General features: G+C 43.4%; 2 protein-coding genes across 2 annotated transcripts; both read left to right on the top strand.

The window, feature by feature from the left end:
* The first annotated feature begins 1238 nt into the window (after nt 1-1238).
* LOC111946695 (uncharacterized) lies at nt 1239-5589 on the top strand. Its single transcript, XM_023950424.2, has 8 exons — nt 1239-1692; nt 1804-1859; nt 2119-2750; nt 2851-3175; nt 3255-4056; nt 4174-4380; nt 4469-4797; nt 4877-5589. The coding sequence occupies exons 1-8, from the start codon at nt 1239-1241 to the stop codon at nt 5384-5386; spliced, it is 3315 nt and encodes a 1104-aa protein (XP_023806192.1). The 3' UTR covers nt 5387-5589.
* Nucleotides 5590-12284: 6695 nt separating this feature from the next.
* tubb6 (tubulin, beta 6 class V) lies at nt 12285-19986 on the top strand. The gene is made up of 6 exons (XM_004080822.5): nt 12285-12451; nt 15095-15203; nt 15278-15388; nt 17827-17942; nt 18879-19007; nt 19079-19986. Exons 1-6 carry the CDS (start codon nt 12395-12397, stop codon nt 19895-19897), a joined length of 1341 nt encoding a protein of 446 aa, XP_004080870.1. The 5' UTR covers nt 12285-12394; the 3' UTR covers nt 19898-19986.
* The last annotated feature ends 1565 nt before the right edge of the window (nt 19987-21551 follow it).

Genomic DNA, 21551 nt, shown 5'->3' with positions numbered 1-21551 from the left:
ATAGTCGGCAGTCCCTTTTCCCCCCCATTACGTTAAACTTTTAATTGTGATCGATGCTGCACAAACAAATCCAATGATGCTACAGATCTGATCAGATACGTTAAACATCGCCATAATCATTTATATTGCTTTGAAAGTGTAAATCCTCCAATATGGTTTAAGGGGGATGTTTTTCTAACAACAACAGTTATAACAACGCTCATAATAAAGTAATAAAATGTGTGGAGATGTCAGTTAACTCTGGATGAATGAGTTGTAAATATTCGGTGAAACTGTAGTTTCAAAAGTACAGTGAGCAGCCATCAAGAGTTTTAGCCCTTACTGTAGGAGAACTGGACTGAAGGACCCCCCCCCCCCCCTCGCTGGCTCCAAGAAGCCAAAATACCATATGGAGAAAAAACCTGTTACTCAGTCATTCTATTGGTCAGATAACAATTCTGTCTCTGATACCTCTTTATTGGCATCTCCTTATTATTCTAATTTGTTCATGTTTTTTATGGACTGACAGTGTCTGGCTCTTTCTCTCCAACATAGCGGCGTTCATCTCACCCAGAAAATGGGGACTGTATTGACGTTGTTTGGTTGGTTTTCTATTGAGGGTGGGGTCGAGGTTTCTCCTGGGGAAGGGGGTCCCCCACACACACTCACTCACTCACTCACTCACTCACTCACTCACTCACTCACTCACTCACTCACTCACTCACTCACTCACTCACTCACTCACTCACTCACTGTCTGTCTGTCTGTCTGTCTGCCATGGGTTATGGCAGTGTTTATTACCCCATGATTATTGTTTACATATAGCTTGTTAAATTATTGTCACACCCTTAAAATGCAAATTGTTAATGGCTATATTTTCATTGCAGAAAATGTATGCTTATCCTGTTTTCCGTCGCCAATCTGCAACATCAACCCGTCTCCTTCTGGCACCTTCAGCCGAGGCAAAGCGCCTTGAAAATGTGGAGACTGGACGTGCGAAACCAAAGGCGGAGGTGCTTAAAGAGGCCCGGACGTTTGTCAGCACAAACGGAGGTGACCCCAGTGACCAGTTTTTGGTATTGGCTCACTGCAGACTACAGTTTGGTAAATACCAAGGCCAACGATTTAGATGGCTCCTGGAAAACTCTCTGGGCTATGCTGTGTATTTAATGCTTAGCATCTCTGACGAGGCAGCACATACATCACCGTTGTCAGAAAACAAGCAACTCTTCCTTCAGTACACTTCTCAAATTAGAGAGATGGGAGAAGAAGGTGAAAAGTACAAGAGAAAGCAGGAAATGCAAGCAGAAGCCCGAGCAACTGGAGACCAGGGCTACTTGATGGTTGAGTTTGGCGACTTCCAGGGCCGGTCCATGAAGGAGGTTTATGAGGACGGGAGCAAGGAGGCCCAAGCCCTTATCAAGTATCTGGTGACAGCACATGCCAGGCCCAACACCAACATGGCAATTTTCAAGGCATACGTCATAAAAAGACGGGCATCATCTCGTGCTACTGCCCCTCCTGCTGCACCTTCGCTTGCCACTGCAACTCCATCCTTCAGTGCAACTACACCCACCCGTGCCACTACCCCTTCTGCCACCCAGATCCGAACCGGCATCCAGCAGACTGCTGCTGTGAAGGCACTCTTAGGACTTGGCAAAAATATCCCTACTTCCCAGCTCGTCAAAAAACTCACATCACCAGCTAAGCACCGTGAGTATACATGCATATTTATTTGTTCTCAGAGCAATTCCACATGCATTTAGCAATATGGTAAAAGTGTCCAATTGCTCTTTTTTAAGATCCTGTACTGCCTCCTCCAAGAGGAGGAGGAGAACCTCCAGCCAAAAATTTGGGCCGAAGGCAGCTTTTTACTGCTGGTAATTAAGCTCTATTTTACATAAGTTTGTCTTTATGTGTTTCTTAGAGTAATATGTTTATACTTTCTTCTAGACACTTCCATTCCTCCTGCTAAGGAGGCTGATGACGAGGAGCTGCTTCTTGCTGCAGCACAATGTGAAGCACAGCTAAATGCAGGTGTGTTATATTAACCAGACAGTAACCTTAGGAGACTGTTTTTTTTAATCAAAGACACTTTTAGAAGCATTATAAAAAAGCATTTTTTTGCTTGCAAAAAAGCCTAATTTTGAGCCTCATTTCTTTAATCTTTACCATTTGATCCTCTTTCTGTTCTCCACTGTCATTTGTGTCATTTATGCTATAGCAGCTGGAAGAGTCATTCTTCTGTTTGTTCCTGTTCCCTCAGAGGCCTGTCCTGGTCCCTCTCCATCTGTGGCAGCAGCAAAGTCAGCGCTGGAGCTTCCAGTCCACTGGAAAGAACAACTGCCACGCTTCCAGCACGAGTGGATTGCAAAGACGCTTTTCAAAGCCAACCCACGAACCGGCAAGGCAGAACTTGTGTCTCAGCTAAAGCTTTGGTGGCATCCTCCTCAGCCCGCTCTGGTTCATACTCAGCCTCCCGCCTCACCAGACATCTTCTTCTGCCGGCCCCTGTTCCTGTGGATGCCACAAAAAATGTGGTCATTTCTTTTTGTCTGCGGTCGTCCACAATGTGGTCAGCACAGACTTACGGCGGCTGGAATTTACAGGACTGTTCGTAAAGTCCTGGACATTGATGGGTGGTATGACCTCGCCACGGAGTATCTGGAATGTAAACGCTGCAAGAGAAAATACCCATCCTGGTCAGAGGACATTTTGGGGCAGATGGACATGGGTCATCGCAGCCATTTCCCAGCTCTGCTGACATACAGGTGGGACATATTGACGCATGTTCATAATGAGCTGACTTTGTGTTTTCATTTTTGCCTAACCTAAGGTTTGCATGCCTATCCTATGCTGTTGTTTCCTTAGGTACTCATGTGACAAGCGGGTGCTGAGAATGATGAGGGAGAGGACACTGGGCAACAGCGTGACACAACTTTATAAAAAGTTACTGGAACAGCACAGTGAGGCATGGACACAGCGCGTCCTACAGTACCTCACAGTGTGTGAACCGTTCACAAGGGCCTCTCTTCAGCGACCAGTGTTTGCTGAGCCCCCCCCCATGCCGGCCTTGCCTAAGCCTAAGTGGCTGTTAGCTGTTTATGCAAGGGATGTTCTGGGGCGGATCAACGAAGTGAAGGCCAAAATCACATCTGTGTTTGGATGTGTTTTGAAGATGGACTCCACAAAAAAGGTACTTTTTCAAAACTTTTTTAAACAGATATTAATATGCTTACATAAATAATAAACAGTTTTTACTTTTTTGTCAATAGGTCACAAAGAAGCTTGCGGGGGCTGCTTCAGGAACAGCTGCCTGGTGCACAAATGTCGGCAATGAACATGGCCAGGTTCTGGTCTCTGTTCTGACAGCCGCTGAAGGACATGGACTGGACGCCATGGCGGCTGGCCTGATGAGGCGCTACAGGGAGGCAGGAGAGGCACCCCCAAAAGTGATGTACGTGGACAGAGACTGCTGCAGCAGACACGGCCGGTCTCTGGTGAAGACCCTGTTTTCAGAGTGGGATAAGCTTGAGGTGCGCCTGGACATCTGGCATTTCATGCGGCGATTCGCTGCAGGTGTCACGACAGAGGCTCATCCGCTCTACGGGATCTTCATGGCACGTCTGTCTGCGTGCATTTTTGAGTGGGATCCAGAGGATGTGGCTGCTCTTCGCTGCGCTAAGGAGGCTGAGCTGGCAGCAAAGAAAAGTGGCCATGTTTCCAGAAGGACGGTCAGTGCTCAGATTAGTCGCAGGGAGTTGGCACTCCACTGTCGGAGGAGGACCAGGGGAGTGGAGGAGACTGCAGCATTATTAAGAGCACTAATCCATCAGTTCGACAGTGCAGATGGGAAGGACACCCTTGGAGTTCCACTGTTGGACCACGAACGCATCCAACAGATTTGGAAGGAACAGCAAAACCACCTGCTGTGCATCCAAGACCCCGAGAACTTCCCACTCTACATGAAGACGGGCACACTAAAGAAAGGCGGCGTGGAGCTGTCTTGCTACAGGTGTGCCCGTGGGTCGACCTCCTTGGAGTCCTTCCACCTCCACCTGAACCGTTTTATACCAGGTAATGTGCACTGAACATCTGGGTTCCTAACCTTTCTGTAAACATTTCTAACATTTGCTTTCATGTGGTTCACATCTTGTAAACAGAGACTTATCAAACCCTGTTTGTTTCACTCAGGAACCAGTGCCAGTGACGCGCATTTCCAGGCATATCTCCTTGAGGGCTTGATGCGCTGGAATGATGACCGGATGGAGGATGCTGTCAAAGGAAATTCCTCCTTCCGGTTATTCGAAACTTCAATGAGAGAGGCTGTGGACCAACTCAGCCAAGCAGTGCTAGGGAAGCCCTGGGATGAGCGTTATCGCCCTCCTGGAGCATATACGGGTAAGAAATATATTTGTTATTTTGAGATTGATCTATTTAGCTCGTAATGTCTGTGTTTACAGCTCTCTTTTTCTTTTAATTTGTGTAGGGGAATTGCTTGGAATAGAATACCTGTACAGCCAGACTGGCAAAACATTTACTGCCATGCTTCAGACCCCTGAAGAGGAGGACAGGCTGCTGGAGGGAATCGATGACCAGGACTTCCAAGACGAGGGGTTTGGGGAAGACAACATGGAGGACATCACTGTTCCAGTGTTGGATGACCCCCCTCTTGATGTTGTTGCCAGCCTCTTATCTTCACCTCAGCCTCAACTCTCAGTATCACCAGGTGGACCTGAATCTTCTGCTCATCGTCTTTCCTCTGTGGTGGTGTCACAGCCAACTGAGAGTGAAAGCAGCCCTTCAGACGAGGCAGAGGTGAGACGTTTTAAAGGACCATCCTTTCATTTTAGTCTCATCTGGTTCAGCATTTCTAACATTCATTTGCATTTATTAGTCTGCTGTTGTAGGACCCGACGGCATAGCTGGGTGGGACAAAGTCCAGGATCTGGCCTCTTACTTAGTGGGACTCCGTGAGGCTCCTTACCTCACTGACCCACAAGTTACAGAGGCCATTCGACTATGGACAGCTCTCCTGGATGTGGACAAAAAGCGGGTCAACTACCAGCCTCGGCACCAGCCTCAGCTTTCACACGGCCGCTTTAAGGCACCTAAACGCTCCGGGGTGACACCAGGAGTGGAAAGCGTGAAAAGGTGTCTCATTGGACATCCTGGGGGTCCAGCTCAGTGGCCAAGCACCAGCCGATTGGTTGAGGCTATTTGCATTAAGCTTAGCCGTTTGCACAAGACGCCCACCAAGAAGGCTGGAGTTAGCACCCCAAGGTGGTCCAAAATCCTCACGGATTACCACCATATCCGGGATTTAGTGCTGAGCAGTCGCAGGCTGATGGAGGAAACAATGATCCAGCTGTTTGAGCTCAATCAGAGGACACTCATTCAGTGGTGAGCACAGCGCCTTATTTTCTTCTATTTCAATGACTTTTTCTAAACATTATCATAATACCGTTGATTCATTTCAGGTTTCAGCGGCGGGAGAAAAACCAAGAAAGGAGTGTCCTCGCCCAGGGATTGACACCACCCGAGCCAGTTGCTGTAGCTGCAAGCGACCTTCCTGCTCCAAGGCAAAAAATGGATGAGGCACCATCCACATCTGGGCCCAAATTCAAATTCATTCTTCCTCTAAATAGAGCAGGACAGGCTCCTATTCTGAGACCAGGTCGCAGGCCTGCTGCTGCTACTGCTACTGCTACTGCTTCTTCCTCTTCCTCTGCTGCTACTGACAGTATGATGTGCCCCATCACACCTGCCACCAGTGTAACTGCTTTTATTCCACCTGTGTCAGCACCTGGATTATTGTTGGGGACCATAATTCCTTTCCCAGTTATGGCTGTGCCCACCGCTTATCCATTTCCTGGAGCAACAACAAGCAGTGCAGGCTTCGTTCCACCTGCGACTGCCCCAGCTGTCCCTACTGTCCCTGTGTCACGCTCCACACAGAAGAACAGGCAAAGACGGGCCTTGGAGGAAGAAAGCGGCATCCACAAAAGAAAATACATACGAGGAGTGAACAGACTGAGAGGTTTGGGCATCTCTGGTACCGTACTAAAGTGGTTTTATTCCTATCTCACAGATCGAAGTTTTTACGTAAGTATGGATACTTGCTCCTCAAGGGTCTTCGACATCAACTGTGGGGTCCCCCAAGGTTCAATTTTAGGCCCACTACTTTTTAATCTATATATGTTGCCAGTGGGGGACGTCATCAGGAGGCATGGCGTTTGTTTCCACAGCTATGCTGATGACACTCAACTCTACATCGCTGTGTCTCCTGATGATGAAGAGTCGGTCAACACACTCTTAAAATGCATTTTAGACATTGAGTCATGGATGGCAGAGAACTTCCTACAGCTAAACCAGGACAAAACAGAGGTTTTAGTGATTGGTTCTGAAGACAAGAGAGAGATAGTTTTATCTAAACTAAAGAATTACAAAACTTCTCAGTGTGTGAGAAACCTGGGTGTCATTTTTGACTCTGAGATGAATTTTATCCCACAAATTAAAAATATCACAAAAACAGGATTTTATCATCTAAAAAATATAGCCAGAGTCCGCCCGTTTCTCTCTCTTGCCAGTACAGAGGTGCTAATGCATGCTTTTATTACCAGCAGACTAGATTATTGTAATGCCCTGCTCTCTGGTGTTCCCAGAACAAGAATATCAAATCTTCAACTGCTGCAAAATTCAGCAGCACGCGTGTTGACGAGGACCAGGGGGCGGGAACACATTACACCAGTTTTAAGATCGTTGCATTGGCTCCCTGTGTAATTCAGAATTGATTTTAAAGTTCTTTTATTGGTTTACAAATGTTTTTATGGTCTCGGGCCTTCATATTTATCTGACATGATTTTAAAGTATGAGCCCTCGCGGACCCTGAGGTCCTCTGATACAGGCCTTTTGGTTATTCCAAAAGTAAGAACAAAAACATACGGCGAGGCCTCATTCAGTTTTTACGGACCTCGCCTGTGGAACAGCCTCCCAGAGAGCCTCAGGGCCGCAGAGACTGTTCATGTTTTTAAAGGAAGGCTTAAGACCTACCTTTTTAATTTAGCTTTTAGTTGAATTTTAGGATTTTAAATTTTTATTTTATTTTTATTTATTTATTTATTTTTTAAATATTTTAATTATTTATTTATTTTTCTTTTAACTAGTTTTATATGTGTATGTAAATAAATTTATTTATTTATTTATCCTATTAATTTTTTGGTCGCTCTTACTATTTCATATGCCTATTAAGGTTCATGTAATTATTTGTTTTTTGTCCATGTTTTATATATATTTTAATTTTATTCCTTTTACATTTAATTACACTCCAGTGTTTTCCTCTGAGGGATCCTGCACATCAGTGACTGACCCTTCTCAGTGAGCGGGGACGCTGCAGTGGGATCTCCTGGGTCTGACTCTTTTGATCGGATCTGCGGGGTTCTGTGGTAGTGTTCTCCATGAACTTGGGTTGGGGGGTCGCTGGTGTGGACATGTCCCCAAACTATCGTTTCCCCACTTCAGGACAAAGCCTGGTCTCTACATTCTATCATTTTAGCACTTTTTTAATTTATTTATTCATTTATTTATTTATTTATTGATGTGTGTGTTTCTGTGGGTGTGTGTGTTTTTGCGGGGGGGGGGGGGGGGGGGGGGGTTGTCGCACGGTTTGTCTTGTCATCTTGTTTTTAAGTTTTATTGTATTTTATGCACAGCACTTTGAGTGACATATGTTGTTGAAAAAGTGCTATATAAATAAAGGTTGATTTGATTTGATTTGATATAATACGTGCAGCAAATGTGGACAGCCCAAAACAAAAGAATACGGTCATAGTCGCTACAAAAATGCCACATTTTGCTCGCGGGCTTCAAATGGACGATCATTGGATGACGTGTTGGCAGAACAGCGCCAACAGCACAAAGGCAGATCACCTCCTCCTCCTCCTCTTTCATAGGTACTCTTCGGTAATATCATCGTAATGTAGATAGTAAATTATTGTTGTAAGTACATTCTTTAGTTATTTAAAAAAATTTTTTTTGTTATTTTCTAATATTTACTTTTTGTCAATGTGATTCATGTTAGTTTTCTGTGTCTTCATTTTAATAAAACATTTTACATTTGAAGTATCATTTGTCTGGTCAATTAAAGCTACAAATAAGCTTTCAGTTTCCCAGAATTTGTCCCCTCCACACCCCACTCAAGAAAAAAAAGAAGAAAATATTTTTTTTTAAATCTGTTATGTTTAATAATGTAAACATGTCAAAGGCTTCTTTTTTTGGGAAAATAATACAATTCGAAAGCTGTAAATAGGTTTTGTGACACGTCACAGACAACTTGTAAAAACAAAGTAATAAAATACATAAATAATATGTAACTATCATATGTATTATACAGTTATAGATAATTATACAGCCGCAAAAAGGTCCTGCACACAAGTGTCAACACAAAGAAACATTCATTTATTGTCAAAATAAGCAAGTTAACATGCTTTTTTGCATTAATATCCATGGCATGATAGTTATTATCGATAAATAACTTGTGAAAACTGCAGAAGACATGAGCTTGCATATTTATCAATGAAGAAAGATTCATGATAACGTGACTGAGCGTCTGACCATTCGCGTTTTACGTTTCAAATACGTCATCCGAAAGACGGCGACGAACAGCGTCCTTGGATACCTGAGCGGACGGACAGACCTTCGGTTCGAGTCCAGCTTTGGGAGAGAGTCTCGTTTCACATATTACTGAAAACAATCCACAATATGTAGACGTATATCCAGAGTCTTTCAGCGTGAAAACCGCGCCGCAGATTTCCGGTTTGCGCGTGCTTTTGCCTCGTGCGCGAGTGGGAAGATCAGCCCCCCGCCTTTGCGCAGCGAGCGCTCTACCATTTGAGCTAATTCCTCTTCCGTTAGATGTTTTTACTGTGCCAAGCTTTAATTTCACTTTGTAAAATGAATTGACAAATCTTCCTAACGTGGTTGCATATCCAAACACTGTCTTTATAGTTTTTCTCTGCAAAATCTCAACATGTTCCAATGGTGGACAACTATAAGATACTATTTTGGTTTCCACAGTTTACAAGCTAATGCTAGAATGGTTGGCAAGGCCCTATTTACAAAGGTAAAATAAAAACCTGGGGCTTCTACATGAATCAAAAAATTTAAAAGGTGACTCATTACCTATGTACGTAGTTGTGCTGAATAAAAAGAGACTGACCAGCAAATCTTTCTGATGTCCATTTTCCCTGATGGTAATTTTGCATGCATCTTTTTACCTGAGGTTATACACTCCTCGTGAGCAAAAACTTAGACCCATCAAGAGGGATCAACGAGTTGCCATTGTGTTGTTGCGGAACCCACTGAATACTATTCTTGGACATCAACATCTGAAAGCCACTAAAAAATGGGATACGTCAAGAAGATTTTAGTGATAAACAAGTAAAAGACTGCAGATTTCTTGCAGCTGTATAGTCCTTAGTAAGCAGATAGCAATGGTGATTGTTTTAAAACCACGTAATGTATTTCATGAAAGGTTTAATCTTTAGGTGTGCATTAGTTACACTAGTCAACAACTGAAGATAATGGAGAATGAGGGTGTCGATCCCCCTACCTCTCACTTGCGCCTGCTGGAGAGCAGATTTTGAGCCAAAATTGATTTACTTAGTTCTAAGTTAGTACAAAGTTAGTACATCCCTGCCTCACTACAGCCAATCACGTAAGGTAAATCCAAAGTAAGTCCACACTACAGCCAATCAAACTTTTCAAAGTTGATGTTTGATTTTCAAAGCTGTTGTTTAGAAATGTTTATTTGTCAATAAAAACTGAATGCTGACGTGAGGATTGTAATAATGGATATGAAAATAAACAAATTTGTTTCATAGCAATGCAGTATATTTATTGAAAACTTAATGTGAAAACTTTATTCAATAACAGAAACAAAGAAACAGTTGTGGATTTTCCTTTATGGGCTTCTTCATGCAGTCAATCAAATGTTACGTTTACATTCAGCATTTACTCAGCGTACCTGTCAGTCACATTTATTAGAGGAAAAAATGCATCTAGGAAAAGTCTGTTTGTGCTTAACAATTATATCAAAAAGAGTCATGTCAGGGAAGGTTTGTCCACATTGCTGCTCAGCATCACATCCAGAGGAAGATGCACAGGTAAGGGACCCCAGTTCTTGCTCGTACATGCTTGCAGCTTCCTCTGCACTGGACTCCAGCTCCACTGAAATCCCTGACAGAAATAAATTTATAAATGAAAATCCCTGACAGGAAAAATATCAGCTGCCGTTAATCTTTCGTTCAGGAAAAAATTGAGTTCATCAAAATGAGGAGAAAATGGGTTATACCAGAAATTCATTAGGGAGGGGTCAAAACACCAAACTCAGATTAAAATACATTATTTCAGTCTTATAAAAATACATTCTAAAACAATTTGGTATTCCTCCTCTGCCTGAAAGACTAAAATTTTTTTTTTTAAGATTTTTTTTAGACTAAAGACTTTGCCACCGTTTGTTACACACCTGGGCGTGTCTGAGGATGTGCACATCCAGTCATTTACTGTCATGTTTCTGTGCACTGACACACTCTAAAGTCACAGATCTTAATAGTGTGAATAAGAAGCATTCATAAATGTTATTCTGAGACACAAACTGCTGCAGTTTACCTGACAGCTTCCCTGATTTATGCGGCTGGTACACCTGTCTGAGAATCCTGCCCACGTGACCCCCCCTCTCCAGCTGATGAGGTAACCTGTCATTAACGTATGACTGAAGGATCTTGGATCTGTCTGTAAACACCCAACTAGAAATCACGTTTAACGCTACATGTATTAGATCAAACAAATGTGCCTCCATACCTTATCAGTGGATGGCGGGACTGCATTTCCTGATCTGTGCGCCGTCTTTAACACCCGTTTCTTCGCAGCTGCTGCTTCAGACAGAATCCTCCCACAGACATTTCGAAACATTTGTAAACCTGGTTGGTGTTGATATTTCTGTGTGCGTTCTGTCATCACATCCGCTAAATATTCAAAGATTAACGTTTGAGTTAACGTTTTATCCTTTCGTCTTTCCCCTTCATTGTTTACCTGCAGAACAAACGACATCCACACAAACTACTTCCGGGTGACCGTTCTGCTTCAGACGAAATATTAAAAAAAGAATTTAAACCTTCATTATCCGTTTGCTGCATTTTTGATTTAATATGTTAATGGGAATTACATGGATTAATATGGTACATTGTTGTTTGGACGATAAAATCCGGCATTGCTTCATTTAAAATACTTTTCAGTTCAAATGATTGACAAACATCATCATCCAATCAGCGTTGTCCCATAGTGCCTGCCTCTTCCGGTTTGGAAATGTTTTTCATTTTTGAAGATTTCGTTTTGTTTTCTGAAATGTTTTCATTTTTTAATATTTTATATCCTGGAAATTAATTTCCTTTTCTGAAATGTCTTACTTGTGTTTTTCATTTTTGTTTTTTAAATTTTGTTTTTTGAAATTTTGTTTTGTTTTCTAAAATGTTTTTGTATCGAGTGATTTGTTGAATGGTTTGCACTTCAGCGCCACCGTAACTAGATGGTGCAAAGTAAAACACAAAGTAGAGCATTCATTCATTCAGTCATTCATTTTCTTCCGTTTATCCCTTTCGGGGTCACTGGGCTGCCGGAGCCTATCCCCATTCCCGGCCACTTATTCGCAAAGGCAGGGAACACCCTGGACAGGTCGCCAGTCTGTTGCAGGGTCCAAAGCAGAGCAACCAATTAAATACATACGTATTTGGGACTGTTACTGTTTAATGTGCCTTGTATGGTTATGGGGTTTCACCTGTCAAATCTTAAAGAAGTGGAGACGCCTCCCATAATTTTATATGTCAACTTTAAAAGAATAGCACAATTGGGGCTGCTGTGATGCCATGGCTTGGAAACCTACCACAAAATAAATTATTTTTCACCAGACCGGATGTGTCTGGAAATTTTGGGCAGTTTGAGTGCATGTTAAAGGGGTCAAATTTTGATCCAAAAAGGTAGAAAGGAAGAAAAAAAATAGCCATTGCAATAACAATATCTGGTCTTTCAAGTCACTTTTTGTGTGTGAAAAGTCATTCGTTTACTTTGTGTTCTTTCTTTATTGTGAGGGGTTTGTGAATGTTTCTCCTTGTTGCTTTCAAGATGGTCCTTCACACATGTCCTATGTTCTGGAGCTCCCTTCAAACTCATGTTGTCCAAAGGGGAGGTGGCCCGGCTTCTGCTCACCGTAAAAACTGGACCTCAAAATGAGCGCGCCCGGTCAAGGCGTGGCCGCGTGCGCGGCCAGAGGGGCACATGAAGGCGCGCGCGCTCCGTCGCAGACTCACGTGGAGCTCTCAGAGGAGCGGCACGAGACCCGAACCTGCGAAAGAGGAAAACAATGAGGGAAATAGTTCACATCCAGGCGGGACAGTGCGGGAACCAGATCGGAACAAAGGTACTGAGCCGGTCCAAGTCCGAAACTTGTTCTGTTCCTGAGGTTCTGTAGGTGTAGTCCTCGTTATTTAAACTTTAAATATACGTTTACTCAAAGGAAGGAATGAGTCAAATGTGACTAGGTTTACGAGGTTCGGTCAGGTTCACTGAAGGGGGCTTCAGTTAGATCATCCATCAGTCAGGACCGGATCCAGGTTTTTGAACCCTCACAGGGAGCACAGCTGCTACATGAACTCTCAGTAATCCACCTGATGAAGGTGGCTGTGGTCAGAATGAGTGGAGCATTTCTCCAGGTCACCTGCTTGATTCTTTGGGAAATCACAGAATGAAGATGGGGAAACCAGAATCCATATCCTGGAGTTTGTTTCACTGATGAATTCTTGAGCGCGATGATGGTTCAATGTTAGCAAGTGTCTGGTTCTAAAGAAAATGAACATTCTATTTAAAGTGGAATGGGCTCGCAGATCAATCCCAGAATAATCTCCTCAAATGAATCTCTTCACCTTTGTGGGTTGTTGATCTTGAATAATCTAGGGAATAGAAATGAAATCCCATGAAAGTTCTTTAATATAAGTGTTGCTCTAAGATTTTTAAGCTATGTAAAGCAGAAAAACCGGTGGTGGTGATATGGACACACTACTGTCCCACTTCTGAGCTTCAGTGAATGCATCACAGTTTGAAGATGAATGAATATGATTTGTGTATATGACATCACAGAACCCTGAAGATCTGAATCAAGTACAAACAGTCTCACTTCCGGTTTGAGGCTGGTTTTGGAGTCAGGTTAGTTCATCAGGTTAGTTCATCATTGAAAAATCAAGTCACTCACTAAGAACCATTAACTCTAAATTAAAACAGTCTAGCGCAGGGGTCTGCCACAAGCCCCCTGTGGCTCTCTGATTAGAGAAAAATACAGTTTTTAGTTTTAAGTTTGAGGCGGTACAGCTCAGTTGGCTGGGCCGAGGACTGTTGTGCAGGAACCTGGGTTTGCTTCCCAGGGTGAGCAATGAGCCAAAATTCAGTGTGGGTCCTTAGACAGGACCTTTTTGCGCTGCTGCCTGTCTGGGATAAGAAAAAAGGAAAGTAGCTCAAACGTTTTTCAACTCATTCACAAACAGTTGTAGGATACTACGCATCACTCCATGAGGCTCCTGATTATGGTAGCTGTGATTCTCCAACAATCCATCAATCCTTCATAGTTTACTGAAGGCGTACTAAATAGTGTAGCAGATGTTTGATCTCCATTTATCACAGAATATCTGATAAAAGACACTGGAACATATAACAGATTTTCTATTGTTGAAGAATTTGATTCATTGTGATGCAATTTTACTTTGTTAGATTTATAAATGTCTGTCAAAGATGCCCAACAAACAGTAAAATAAACTTTTTATTAGTAGAAAAAATGGCAAATACTACTACATTTGCTGATTTGAGATATGTAACACAGGGGTCTTTTATTTTGAAAGAAAGTCATTGAATAACTATCAACTACTTCAAATTTTGTAAAGTTATTTTTTTGTATGTTTAATGCCTACTTAAAAAAAACAATACTTCATCTATAGTTATCATAATAGTAACATTAACATAAATACAAACCAGTGTCTTATTTTTCTAAAGGGTGAAGTCAGACTTTGTGGGCTGTGAGAAATTGTCCTGAATGTCTAAGTGTTGAAGGTTGCAGACCCCTGGTCCAGCCTGTCAACAGAAACGGTTGCTATCTGATTATTTCTTACTTGCAATGACTGCTGAGGCGTGTTTTCATGAACTAGATCATCTTTGTATTCTTTGAGATTTAAAAAGGCCCAATCCCAGATTGGAAATGAACAGAGGGAGCAGAAAAACTGCATTTACTTTTTTTTTAAAAAAAGTCCGTCAGTCCTGCTCTGAAGCCGATGGGTGAAAGTGTTACTGTTTCCAAGCTGGATCTGCTGTGTGAAGCTAATTTTAGCTTTGGTGAAGGTAAACACGGGTGACACTAAGCAGCTCTTCAGTCATAGAGACTTAAATGAATTCCATTTATGGAGAAACAGTTGGTTGAATATTTGTTTGAGTGTCTCTGTAGTTTGAAATCACACGCTTCTGGTCTGGTGTGTGTGTGTGTGTGTGTGTGTGTGTGTGTGTGTGTGTGTGTGTGTAGGGGGGGCAATGACAGGAATCCTGGTAACACAGTTGCTTCTGCGCTCAAAGCTGCTGTTTGTCTTTATCTCCAACGTGGTGACGTCTCCTCCAGAGGTCCTGCTGTTGGCAGCCACAATGCTTCAGAAACACTAACACTGTTTTCACTCAAGACTCTTCTGAAAAGATGGGACCAGATGGCACAGAGACCTTAGTTTAAATCCAGCAGGTAAAAGTTTAGATTGAGTCTGGGAAAGGTTGGATTTCTCCTGCGTCTGAAGGAGCATCTGTGCCTCTGAAGGCTCAGGAGGGGGTCCCAGCTGCTCTTTGGATCCTGGCTTGGCCTGCAGAGCTCCACCCTTCTCCGACCGTCAAACTTCACACATCCTGTTGTGTCTCTATAGTTTAAAATACTTTGAAATGAAGCAGGCAGGAAAGAGTCAGTGAATGCACCATGAAGCACCAACGCTCTTGAGTCAGATGCTGCAGAAGTAACCCCCCCCCCCCATTCCCGTGACTCATGTAGTTCTGGGAAGTGATCAGCGACGAGCACGGCATCGACGCTGCTGGAAACTATGTGGGAGACTCGGCTCTGCAGCTGGACCGGATCAGCGTCTACTACAACCAGGCCTCCTGTAAGCGTTGGGGGTGGGGGGGCTGCTAGTGTTGTGTTTGACTGCGGTTGACTTTCTGACTTCTGTGTGTGTAGCACATAAATATGTCCCCCGCTCAGTACTGGTGGACCTGGAACCAGGAACCATGGAGAGCGTTCGGTCTGGAGCGTTCGGACAACTGTTCAGACCCGACAACTTCATCTTTGGTATGTTTGCTTTGTTCGTGTGGAGGGTTTAGGTGTCCTTAGAGAGGACAGCAGCTGAATGAATTTCTGATGACTAACGAACCAACACAGCTAGTTTGGAACCTGCAGAAAAACCTGCTGCTGTCCTCCGGATGTCTGCGCTCTGAATTGTGTTCTTTGTCTTCTATAGGTTCAGATCAGAAAGGTGAGTTTACCCATAAACTCAGGCAGCTAATTGTTTCATCGTCAAATTGTCATGCTTATTTTGAATAAAGTGCCAACATGAATATAATGAACACATCTGCATCACACTAGGTTATCCTGAACGACCTTATTCCAGAAAAGAGCAAAAATGACCATCTTCTTCTAAAATGTAATTTATATATATAATAAAATAATTGATTTTCTGTTATTTACAGTTCAGATCTGTGGTTAACACCACGCCACTGTCCTGGATCTGATTTAAATCCCACTTCAGTGTTGGCAGTGTTAAGATTACTGTTGACAGAGGTGGTGTTCATTCTGCAGGCAGATGGATTACATTAATAGTACAAAAAAATTCCATGATGAAACACATTTTCTCCAAAATGTCTGGATATTCCTCAGGGGAAAAAGTTTTTCTTTTCATATTTAAACTGCATGAACGGAGCAAGTTTAGCTCGTGCTGGTTTGCGGCACCTTCCGTCCGTGAAACCAGGGTTCAAAACCGGGCTGCTCCCTATTCCCTTCTCTGCAGGAAGAGCATCCGGCATAAAACATCGCCAAGTTAACCATGCGACTCATCCTCGAAGGAGAGGTTGTTTCACTGTGGCTGATGGGAAAAGCCAAAAGAGAAAGAAGATTTAAATTCTATGAACATTTTTTTTTCAATTGATTCCAATTGGTGCTCCTTTAATGTTCTAAATGTTTGTCACAGTTATTAGCGGCATTTACATGGAAAAAAGTAATCGGAAAGGACGCCTGATCGGAAGAAAAATGCGTCATGTAAACACACCGTTCGGAATAGTCTGCCCCGATCAGACTTGTTCAGATCAAAATTTCTTTCCAGTCGAGACAGGTGGGTTATGCCGATTGTTGATCCGATCGTTGTTCATGTAAACGGTTCATTCTGATCGTGTGTCACTTCTGCTCTGGTTTAACGTCATGCATAGACGATGTTTCGATCCAGAGAAAGTTTTGGAGCTAAAACAGGACTGACCGGTTGCTCTGCGGACGCCCGGTGCAAAGCGCCACTCCGCCCACACTCCGCTGGTTCTTCGCCTCTCCCGTCTCTTACACCCCTCACAAGGGGGTGCCGGGGAGGAGGGCTTCGAGGACCCTGCGCGGTCCGGGCTCGGGTGCCGGGGATGAGCGAACTGTGTTTCTGAGCAAAGCAGCCGTGTATAACTTGTGTTTGAGGGGAGGGGAGGAGTCTTTGTTACGTGTGCGTTTGTTACTGCGATCCGTCCCGCCGCTCTGGGTTGGCGGCTGCCGGACTCAGAACCATGTCTCCAGGTCACACAGCAGCTTTGGGGTGGTGTGTGAGCTTTTCAAAACAGAATGTCGCTCAGTCCTTAGAAAATGTTCAAACAATCACGTAGATTTGTGTTTCCAGTCGTGTCCTGACAGAATAAAAGCTGATATTATTCCCACATATTAAGTTTCAGCCAAGATGCAGATTGCGGCATTTCCCGCATGGATTTATGTTCATCAAAGGCTAAATGTTGTTAGCGCGTGTTAGCCTTCACCTATCCTAACCCTTCTACAAGCTCCGTTCTTTCACAAAAAAACACTGACCACACGGATTAAAAATAAAATGATGAGTGAACAGGCGCTTCATAATATTCATTACATTAATAAAAGCATGTTTGGAAGATCGTCTTGTATATTACAGAGCTGCTGCATAAATGTATATGGCAGCTAGGTTTGTTTAAAACAAGACTCCTTTCCTCTTCCGAGATTTTCAACACTACTCCGCATGCCCAAATGATTTATTCCGACTGAAAGTGTGACCATGTGAACGCTTCGGAAAAAGGTTTTCTCATCCCACGTGCACGGTTGAATTTTAATCTGACCATTGATCCGATCAAGATATTTTGTGCATGTAACCGCGGCTATTGACTGTATAAGAGAACTGGACTGAGCGTGACGTCACCTATAGAAAACGGTTTACTTCCGCCTCTAACTAAGTGAAGTCAATTCAGTCTACATTTTTCAGTGATACAGAGGCGCCACGTTTGAGCCTGACATTGTCCGTAAGCAGTGATTGGTTCAAGTCGGTCTGAGTCAACATTTCTCTGGGAACCACTCGCGGTACCCAAACCCAAAGTGCTTTACAGTCACAGACACATTCACACACACATTCACACACTGGTGGCGGTTGAGATTACCCACTCAGCTGTGATGATTAAGGAAAACTCAGTGTAGGCATCTGCTCTGCTAAAAGTTTCAGATTTCCCTCATGGATTTTCTGTCTGCAGGTCAGACAGGTGCGGGTAACAACTGGGCCAAGGGTCACTACACGGAGGGGGCGGAGCTTGTGGACTCGGTCTTGGACGTTGTGAGAAAGGAGTGTGAGCACTGCGAATGTCTGCAGGTGAAACCCTCTCTCTAGAGTTTTTTGTAGAGTGATTGGTAACATTCAGCTGGTGGGGTGGGGGGACTGGATTAAGTACTGGGTCTGGAATGACTGGGCTTTGAGGGGAAAGGGGCCCAGCAGGGTCTCTCCCACTCGTGTTACCCTACAGTGGTGCAGTTGTTCAAGCCCACAGTGTGGCCTCAAGGAAAGATGTAGACGTAAAATCTGTTGGTCATTGAAGGAGGTAAATCTGAACTGATGAGATCCCATTAAAAAAAAGAAGAAAAAGTAATAAAAATAAAATTGTATTTTAGTTGTAAAAGTTATTATATATTATTATATGTAAATTAGAAGTGGAGAACTTCAGGCCTTGAGGGACATGTCCTACTTTCTTTAACCCTTGTGCTATATTGTGGGGTCAAAATGACCCCACCCTTCCATTGACATGTTTTCCCTACCATGACAAAGGTGGACAAAGGTGGAAACATTTCATGTAATCCATGGAAACCAGTGAAGATCACAAATCATTGAAGAAAAAAGGTTCAGAGCACTGTCTAGTGGGTCCAGCTGACCCCACTCCTAATGTCAAAGTGCCTTGGATAGCACAAGGGCTAGAGATGTTTTTCTCCTGTTGTTGACAACCTAAGGTTGCAGGGGTTGTTGACTTGTTTTGCAAATTAATTAATTAAAACAGATCATTTGGATTTTACTCATCGACTGTGTATGAGAACTGGAGCGAGTGAGTGTGACATCACCTAAAGAAATTGACTAACTGCCAGCTCCAACCAAATGAAGTCATTCAGTCACCAGATTTTCATGACACAGACATCGCCATGTTGGAACCACATGTGGCCGGTAAGCAGTGATTGGTCCGAGTCAGTCAGTCCAATAGAGTCAATGGCTTTACCACATCACTGAAAGGTTCACATATAAATAGCTGTAATTTGTCTGCAGGGTTTCCAGCTGACACACTCTCTGGGGGGGGGCACCGGTTCAGGCATGGGCACCCTGCTTATAAGCAAGATCCGAGAGGAGTACCCCGACCGCATTATGAACACCTTCAGCGTGATGCCGTCACCAAAGGTACCTCCCCTCTCTGAAACCAAACTCTGTGATTCTCCTCCATGTCCTCTTCATCCTCATCTGTCCATCAGGTGTCGGACACGGTGGTGGAGCCCTATAACGCCACCCTGTCGGTCCACCAGCTCGTAGAAAACACAGATGAAACCTACTGCATCGACAACGAAGCCCTTTACGACATCTGCTTCCGCACCCTGAAACTCACCACGCCCACCTATGGCGATCTCAACCACCTGGTGTCAGCCACAATGAGCGGCGTGACTACCTCGCTGCGTTTTCCCGGCCAGCTCAACGCAGACCTCCGCAAGCTGGCCGTCAACATGGTTCCGTTTCCCAGGCTGCACTTTTTCATGCCGGGCTTTGCCCCTCTGACGGCGAGGGGCAGCCAACAATACAGGGCGCTGACAGTACCTGAGCTCACCCAACAGATGTTTGATGCCAAGAACATGATGGCGGCATGCGACCCCCGCCACGGCCGGTACCTGACGGTTGCCACGGTCTTCCGTGGACCCATGTCCATGAAGGAGGTGGATGAGCAGATGCTGAACATCCAGAACAAGAACAGCAGCTACTTTGTGGAGTGGATCCCCAACAACGTGAAGGTAGCCGTGTGCGACATCGCACCGCGGGGGCTAAAGATGGCCGCCACCTTCATTGGCAACAGTACAGCAATCCAGGAGCTGTTCAAGAGGATCTCGGAGCAGTTCTCCGCCATGTTCCGGAGGAAGGCCTTCCTGCACTGGTTCACGGGAGAGGGCATGGATGAGATGGAGTTTGCCGAGGCGGAGAGTAACATGAACGACTTGGTCTCAGAGTACCAACAATACCAGGAGGCCACAGCCAGCGATGGAGAGGAGAACTTTGAGGATGAAGAGGAGGAGATCCAGGACTGAGGAGCTGAGTCATACAAAGCAGAAGAACCAACGTGATGATTCCAAAAAATAAACCGACAAATAAAAAGCATTTCTAAATCATTAAAAAAGTCTTTTTTAAGTCTTGTTTTAAATTTTAGCATTAGGACAGCAAATTGATATAATAAAGATGGAATTTTCTTATCTATTAAGACCAACAACATTATTGAGCAACCAACCAGTGTCCACTTGATTTTATTTTTATTTCTGAAAAACAGTGATGACTGACGTGGAGCTCAGAACCCTGGAATTGTTATGGCGGGGTTTCCTGAAGGGGCAGAATAATTGGGCGATAAAAGTTTTGTTGAAAACCTTAAACTGTTTTGTTTATTATTCTGTTTTGATATTTGTAAAGGGAAGAGCGGTTTGGTTTGAAAAAAACCTACATGACCTTTTTTTGCCTTGACACTTTTTTTCCTCTTTTAAATTTATTTCAGTGTGCCATTTCAAACTTTACAATTTAAAATTTTTTTTCTTGAGGTTAAAAGGTTTAAACAAAACTGTTGTAAATCTAACTGCAAACTAGTTCCTATTGAAGCTTTTGTGCTGAACGTTGGTTTAAACTTGGTGTTCCTGGAAATACCAACCTGAATGTGGAGCTTTAAGTTGAAAGGCATTTTTACTGCAGCACCATCAGAACCCGTAAATCCCCGGCCTTCATTTCACAGCAGTTCTGTTTGTGGGGGGGGGATTATGAGCCGAGCGGCGGCAAATCTTGCTGCCAAAGACAAAATCAGACAGTGGATCAGCTCTTTGTGTCTGCAGCGTTCATATCGCATCAGCAGTCGCTTCAGCTCCAGCTGAGGGCTCGGTTTGTGGACTGCTGGCAGAGCCAAAAGACAAAACTTAACTGGAAAACAAACCATAAAAATATCTTCTTCATACTAATTATTCTAGATATACTTAATTCTTGATTAGGAATTCAATCTGCAATTTAGTTGAGCAGTTTTTCCAATTTCTGATTCATAATATAAAAAATGAAAACTTGGTCTTTTTCATTTATAAATAAAACCTTAATTTCAATGTAGTGAAATTCTACTGAAAATGCATTTCGCATGTGTTTTTAAAAGGCATTTTACAATTCAATCGAACAAGTGAGAGTTAATAGTCTAATTAAAGCTAATCCCTCTGCATTTGGTGGATTTGTCAGATTTAATATTTATTTTTCACTTGACTTCAGAGGCCAATCAGAAGCTCCTTCATTGTTTTCATGGTGCCTTAACCTTGTGTCTGCTAAGTCAGCTTATTTATTAAGCTCCAGGTAATAATTTAGGTCATCTGAAGGTGTTGCACAGAAAGCAACCAACACCAAACCCAGTTAATTACTTTTGATTGTAAAGATCCATTGTAGTCCAGACATTTCCAATAAGGTGATTTTAGTAATGGCAAAGTGACCTACAGATTACAGGAAAAGATTTTCTGTTTTTCCCACACGGAGCAAACAAAAGGTGACAGTCAAGAGAAAACTACAAAGGAATCTCCAGCTGCACTAGACTAAAATTTCAAATTTCTCCATCTCCTTTATAGCTCACTTTATATCTGGGGGTCATAATCACTGACAACAATTAACATCACACCTTTAACTTCCAGCCCCAACCTATCTGACCCTCCCTTCACTTCAGAACAAACTCCTCCT

This window comes from Oryzias latipes, chromosome 20, assembly GCF_053564925.1.
Source record: "Oryzias latipes strain Hd-rR chromosome 20, Olatipes_Hd-rR_3.1".
Classification (NCBI taxonomy): Eukaryota; Metazoa; Chordata; class Actinopteri; order Beloniformes; family Adrianichthyidae; genus Oryzias; species Oryzias latipes.
The sequence above is the reverse complement of the archived record's forward strand: the minus strand, read 5'-3'. Positions and strand labels throughout refer to the sequence as shown.